Source organism: Ictidomys tridecemlineatus, chromosome 3, assembly GCF_052094955.1.
Source record: "Ictidomys tridecemlineatus isolate mIctTri1 chromosome 3, mIctTri1.hap1, whole genome shotgun sequence".
Lineage (NCBI taxonomy): Eukaryota > Metazoa > Chordata > Mammalia > Rodentia > Sciuridae > Ictidomys > Ictidomys tridecemlineatus.
Window position 1 is genome coordinate 216,081,893 of NC_135479.1, and position 6,000 is coordinate 216,087,892.

At 63.2% G+C, this 6,000-nt stretch overlaps 1 protein-coding gene across 2 annotated transcripts in view; it reads left to right on the plus strand.

Annotated features, from left to right (window-relative positions):
- Positions 1–5,364, plus strand: part of Col6a2 (collagen type VI alpha 2 chain) — a 30,443-nt gene extending 25,079 nt beyond the window's left edge. Inside the window, exon 28 of one of the 2 annotated variants that reach the window (XM_005340180.4) lies at positions 4,366–5,364. In XM_005340180.4, the coding sequence (XP_005340237.1) occupies positions 4,366–4,964 (599 nt within the window). In that variant the 3' untranslated portion in view covers positions 4,965–5,364. Of the gene's footprint in view, positions 1–2,106; positions 2,799–4,365 lie in introns of those variants that run through there. The other variant, XM_005340181.5, reaches the window with a different exon arrangement.
- Positions 5,365–6,000: the final 636 nt, after the last annotated feature.

Here is a 6,000-nt window from a genome sequence, read left to right on the forward strand (position 1 = left end):
TGAGGGGGCTGTAACTGGCCGCCTGCATTTGCCCACGACTACAGTCCGACCCAAGGTCAGGAGCCAGTTAGACCAAGATGCCCACCAGAGTCAGGCCTCCCGTTCAGCAGGCATGGGGAGCCAGAGCAGGGGGGCAGAGAGACAGACAGACAGAGTGGGATGGAGGGGAGAGAGACAGAGGCGGAGAGACAGGGGGTCCAGAGAGACAGAGACAGACAGGGATTCAGAGAGACAGGGACAGAGGGGGGATCCAGAGAGAGAGAGACAGGGATCCAGAGAGACATGGACAGAGGGGGGATCCAGAGAGAGAGAGAGAGAGACAGGGATCCAGAGAGACAGGGACAGAGGGGGGATCCAGAGAGAGAGAGACAGGGATCCAGAGAGACAGGGACAGAGGGGGGGATCCAGAGAGAGAGAGAGACAGGGTTCCAGAGAGACATGGACAGAGGGGGGATCCAGAGAGAGAGACTGGGGTTAGGGGAGCCAGAGGTGATAGTGGAGGAAAGAGGAGACAGGGACAGGGACAGAGGGGGGATCCAGAGAGAGAGAGAGAGACGGGGATCCAGAGAGACAGGGACAGAGGGGGGATCCAGAGAGAGAGACTGGGGTTAGGGGAGCCAGAGGTGATAGTGGAGGAAGGAGGAGACAGAGACAGGGACAGAGGGGGGATCCAGAGAGAGAGAGAGAGAGACGGGGATCCAGAGAGACAGGGACAGAGGGGGGATCCAGAGAGAGAGAGACGGGGATCCAGAGAGACAGGGACAGAGGGGGGATCCAGAGAGAGAGACTGGGGTTAGGGGAGCCAGAGGTGATAGTGGAGGAAAGAGGAGACAGGGACAGGGACAGAGGGGGGATCCAGAGAGAGAGAGAGAGACGGGGATCCAGAGAGACAGGGACAGAGGGGGGATCCAGAGAGAGAGACTGGGGTTAGGGGAGCCAGAGGTGATAGTGGAGGAAGGAGGAGACAGGGACAGGGACAGAGGGGGGATCCAGAGAGAGAGAGACGGGGATCCAGAGAGACAGGGACAGAGGGGGGATCCAGAGAGAGAGAGACTGGGGTTAGGGGAGCCAGAGGTGATAGTGGAGGAAAGAGGAGACAGGGACAGGGACAGAGGGGGGATCCAGAGAGAGAGAGAGAGACGGGGATCCAGAGAGACAGGGACAGAGGGGGGATCCAGAGAGAGAGAGACAGGGATCCAGAGAGACAGGGACAGAGGGGGGATCCAGAGAGAGAGACTGGGATCCAGAGAGACAGGGACAGAGGGGGGATCCAGAGAGAGACGGGGATCCAGAGAGACAGGGACAGAGGGGGGATCCAGAGAGAGAGACTGGGATCCAGAGAGACAGGGACAGAGGGGGGATCCAGAGAGAGACGGGGGAGGCGGGGAGTTAGCGGTGATGGGGAAGGAGAGACCAGAGACAGACACAGAGGGAGATCCAGAGACAGAAAGACAGGGGGTGCAGAGATAAACAGAGGTTGGGGGAGAGAGAGAGACAGGGGGATCCAGAGAGAGAGAGGTGGGGGGAGACAGGGAGGAACCAGAGAGGGGATCCCGAGGGGTGGGGAGACAGGCAGGGAGGAGGGGAGAGACAGGGGGGACAAGAGACAGAGATGGGATGGGGAGCCAGGGAGACAGAGGAAGAGGGAAGGAGAGGGCGGATGGGGTTAGGTAGAAGGCTCGTCTCCTGGGCGTCCCTGGGTCCTGGAAGACGGTGTGGCGGTGGACAGACTACAACTCACATCTGAGAGGGCTGGACTGGTTAGGGCTGCAGGCCTCCTGGGGCAGGTTCAGGGGAGGGTCTCCTGGGGAGCTGTGGGGTTCTGCTCCCGTCCCAGCCCAGGCCTGGGGGCAGCCGCTGTGCTGAGGGTCTCCTGGCAGGGCAGATGGCTGTGCTTGCCTGCTCTCCCGCCGCCTCGGGGCCAAGGGCCACCACTCCCAACTGCACCTCCTGGCCACTCGTCCTCCTGGCCACTCGTCCTCCTGGGCCTGACTCTGCTGCCGCTCTGGTCCTGACTCTGCTTTCTGCAGAGAGGCCCGAGGAGGGGCTGGAGGCCCCTCGCACCCACCCCTGGCCTTAAAGTGCTCTGTGGACGCTCCCTTGCAGATGGAGCGCGGCCTGGCAACCAGCCCCCGGTCACCTTCCTCCGCACGGAAGAGGGCCCAGACCCCACCTTCCCCAGGACCATCCCCCTGATCCAGCAGTTGCTAAACACCACCAAGGTCACACAGGACCCCGCCTCCTACTCCCAGCTGGTGGCCGTGATGGTCTACACCGCAGAGCGGGCCAAGTTCGCCACAGGGGTCGAGCGGCAAGACTGGATGCAGCTGTTCATTGACACCTTTAAGCTGGTGCACAGGGACATCACTGGGGACCCTGAGACGGCACTGGCGCTCTGCTGAGGCACAGGGCCACGTGTGCAGAGGGCTGGAGCTGCCCCCACTCCGCTCCTTAGCTTCGAGGCCTGCCTTTCACAGACCGAGGGCTTCAGAGGCACCCTGGCCCCATGGTCTGGAGGCGAGAATGGAGGCATCTCCAGGCCACATTCGCTCCAGAGGCCGGCTCCACCCGGGGCCTTCCTGCTCTTCAGCTGGGGTTCCGCCCACCTTGGCTCCTGGACCCCTCACGCCAGCCTCACCTGGTCTTCCCCTGGCCCTCCTCTGCCTGTGTCCTCTCCTTGCCTTACAAGGACAATGGTCGTTGAATTAAGGCCTGCCCTAAATCCAGGTGGTTCCCATCTCCAGCTCCTTCACCCAGCGCTGTCCTTCTTTGCCACATAAAGTGACCATTACCTCTTGGGGGTTGGAACGGGTCCTCATTTGGGGGACCATTATTCAGCCCACCACACCACCATTCCACTGAGCTGCCCCAGGCTGTAGGTGGGAGGCGTGCGGTCAGTGCCCAGGGATGTCTTCTTCGCTGGGTCCCAGTGTCTGGTCTACCCTGGTCTCAGACTTGGACAGTGGCCCTGAGTTCAGTGACGCTGGGTATTCTTGGCCCACAGGTGACCAGGACTGGGTGGCAGTGGCTCTTTGGGGAGCCGGGCAGTCCTGCAGCCAGGATACCTTTGAGCCAGCCATGAGGGCACACCCCGTGTTTGACCTCCAGGCATCCCAGCTAACCTCTGGGTGCCCGAGACACTCCTGGTGCCCGTCCACCCTTGGCAAGGCATTGCTGCCCTCGGGCCCTTGGCGGACCTGTAGGGTCCTCTGCTGATGTGACGGCCTTCCCTAGGGAGCACGGTGGAGCATCGCTGCCCCAGGCAGGCCTGGGCAGGGGCTCTGGGCAAGCCCCAGGGGCCTCCTTCTGCCCTGGGCATCCCTCCTGCCGTGGGGTGGTAGGCAGGGAAAGGGGCGCCCACAGGACTGGGAGGTGCAGAGGCTGCCAGAGTCTCAAGACTGCTGACCACTGTGCGCCTCTGCCTGCCCCGGAGAGATGCCACCTGCTGCTTGTGTGTCTCTGTGTTTCTGGTGACGACTGTGAGGAAGTCTGTCAGTTTTGAAGGCTTGTCACTCCTGGCCACTCCCCGGGTCCTCTGATGGAGGGCCAGGGGTGGTCTGCACTGGAATAACGGCGTCGTTACTGAGCTCATTGAAAAGACCATGCCCGAGAGTTGTGGCGCGGGGGTGGGGGGCCGTCCGCCTCAGCAACGAGACAGAAAGCTGAGCCGTGGGAAGAGGAGCTGAGGCAGGTGGTACTGAGCTGGCCTCCGGGGGCGGAGCCGCGCCCACCTGTGGGTGTGTGAGGTCCTGGTGGACCCCCTGATGGCATCAAGGGGGGACCAGCCAATCCATGGCCCCTTCCAAGGCAAGGAGCTTGGCACAGTCCCTGGTGCACAGACAGAGGGGTCCCAGCGCATGGGCTCTGACCCTGCAGGTAGTCACCCTGCTGCCCTTGTGTCCAGAGCTGGTGGGTGGCCACACGGGGGGCGTCTTGGCAGTAGTGTGTCTCTGAGAAGCCACACCTGAGTTCGCTGCAGCAAGCCCCAGGGACACGGGCTCCTGACCTCCTGGGAGACACGTGGCCTAGCCAGTTCCAGATCGCTCAGGGCGGGTGGGCAGCTCTGAGGTGGTCAGGGCCAGGGGTCCCACGGGATGGTGTCCATTTTCTGACCCAGAAGGGCCTGGAGGTGCTGGCCCGGGAAGTGCACGTGGGAGGCCCCTCTGGCTCCAGGTTTGGGAGTGTTCCTGGCAGGAGGACCTGCTTCTCCCTGACAGAGCCTGGGCCCAGGACCCGCACCTGGCTGATCTGCTGGGACCCCCGTAGTGGCCAGGGTGAGGCCCCCAGGCCCACAGTTCAGGGCACTCTGGACAGAAAGCACAGAGGGAATGTCACGGCCGGCCCCATCTCCTGTCTCCCCCACAGAGCTGTACGTGGCACAGTGTACGCAGCGGCCAGTGGACATCGTCTTCCTGCTGGACGGCTCTGAGCGACTGGGAGAGCAGAACTTCCACAAGGCACGCGGCTTCGTGGAAGAGGTGTCCCGGCGCCTGACGCTGGCCCGCAGGGAGGACGACCCGCTCAATGCCCGTGTGGCCTTGGTGCAGTACGGTGGCCAGCAGGAGCAGCAGGTGGCCTTCCCGCTGACCTCCAACCTGACGGTCATCCACGAGGCTCTGCAGGACCTGCGCTACCTCAACTCCTTCTCCCACGTGGGCACAGGCATCGTGCACGCCATCAACACTGTGGTGCGGGGTGCGCAGGGCGGGGCGCGGCGCCACGCGGAGCTGTCCTTTGTGTTCCTCACCGACGGCGTCACCGGCAACGCCAGCCTGGAGGAGTCCGTGCACTCCATGCGCAAGCAGAACGTGGTGCCCACCGTGGTGGCCGTGGGCAGCGATGTGGACATGGACGTGCTGCACAAGATCAGCCTGGGCGACAGGTCGGCCATCTTCCGGGAGAAGGACTTTGACAGCCTGGTGCAGCCCGGCTTCTTCGACAGGTTCATCCGCTGGATCTGTTAGCACTGCCAGCGGCAGCCCACCTGTCCTCCCCGGCCATGGTGCTACTCAGACAGCAGTCCCCAGGGGAGCTGGACTGCTTGCTAGAGGCCTCTCCCACCGGCAAGAGCCCCTTCTCCCAAGGAGGTCGGGATGGGAGGACCTCTGGCCCCAGGCCCTTCCCACCTGCAGCTCCCAGGCCCCTCCTGTCTATCTGTCCTGCGCACACCTTGCCCTCAAGGCCTCCGCCAGCTCAGAGGCACCCTGCAGTCCACTGACTGCCTCTCAGCCTCCCTGCCTCCCCTCCCCTTCCAAGAGCTTTCTTCCAGCCCTGCCAGGGCCTGGTCACCACCTGCCCACACCCCTGAGCTCATGAGCCCACCCGAGAGTCCCTGTCCATGTCCAATAAAGGCTTTGGACCCCCTGCTGCCGCCATCCCCCAGTGTCTGTGCCGGCTGGCCCCACCAGCTATGTGCTACACCTTCAGGGCTTCTTCCAGGCCCTGAAACTACACTGTGCACACACCCCACAGGCACCGTGTCCAGGGACTGCCACAGGCACTGGCCACATGTTCCCTCCCCAAGCCACCAGCCTCAGCGAGACTGCGCCCTGCCACTTGGCACTAGGTTGACCTCTCCCGGCCCCAAGCCAGGACGGGGGGCTCCAGACACCCACGGTTGGAGGAGGGCAAGCTATGGGTGGACAAGAGGAGGTGGGCAGCAGGGGATGGCCAGACAGAAGTGCAGTTTGGGTGATTTGGGATATTTCAGACTCCAGGTCTCTCATTCAGTCCCCGGGAGGTTCCATAGGGAACCGTCAGTTTGCACAGGAGACGACCACATCCCACCCCTGAGCATCACATCCAAATCCACCCACGGGCAGCCCGGGTCATCACCGGCCAGCACCACTGCACACCCCCCACCAAGCACCCGACTCCCTGCAAACACCACATCCCAGCCAGGCCCCTCCTCCAGGGACCTGCCAGTGGCCATCCCAGTGCCGCCTTGCCACACCAGGCCTCACCAACAGCCTATCAACCTACCAAGCTAAGCCTTCCTGC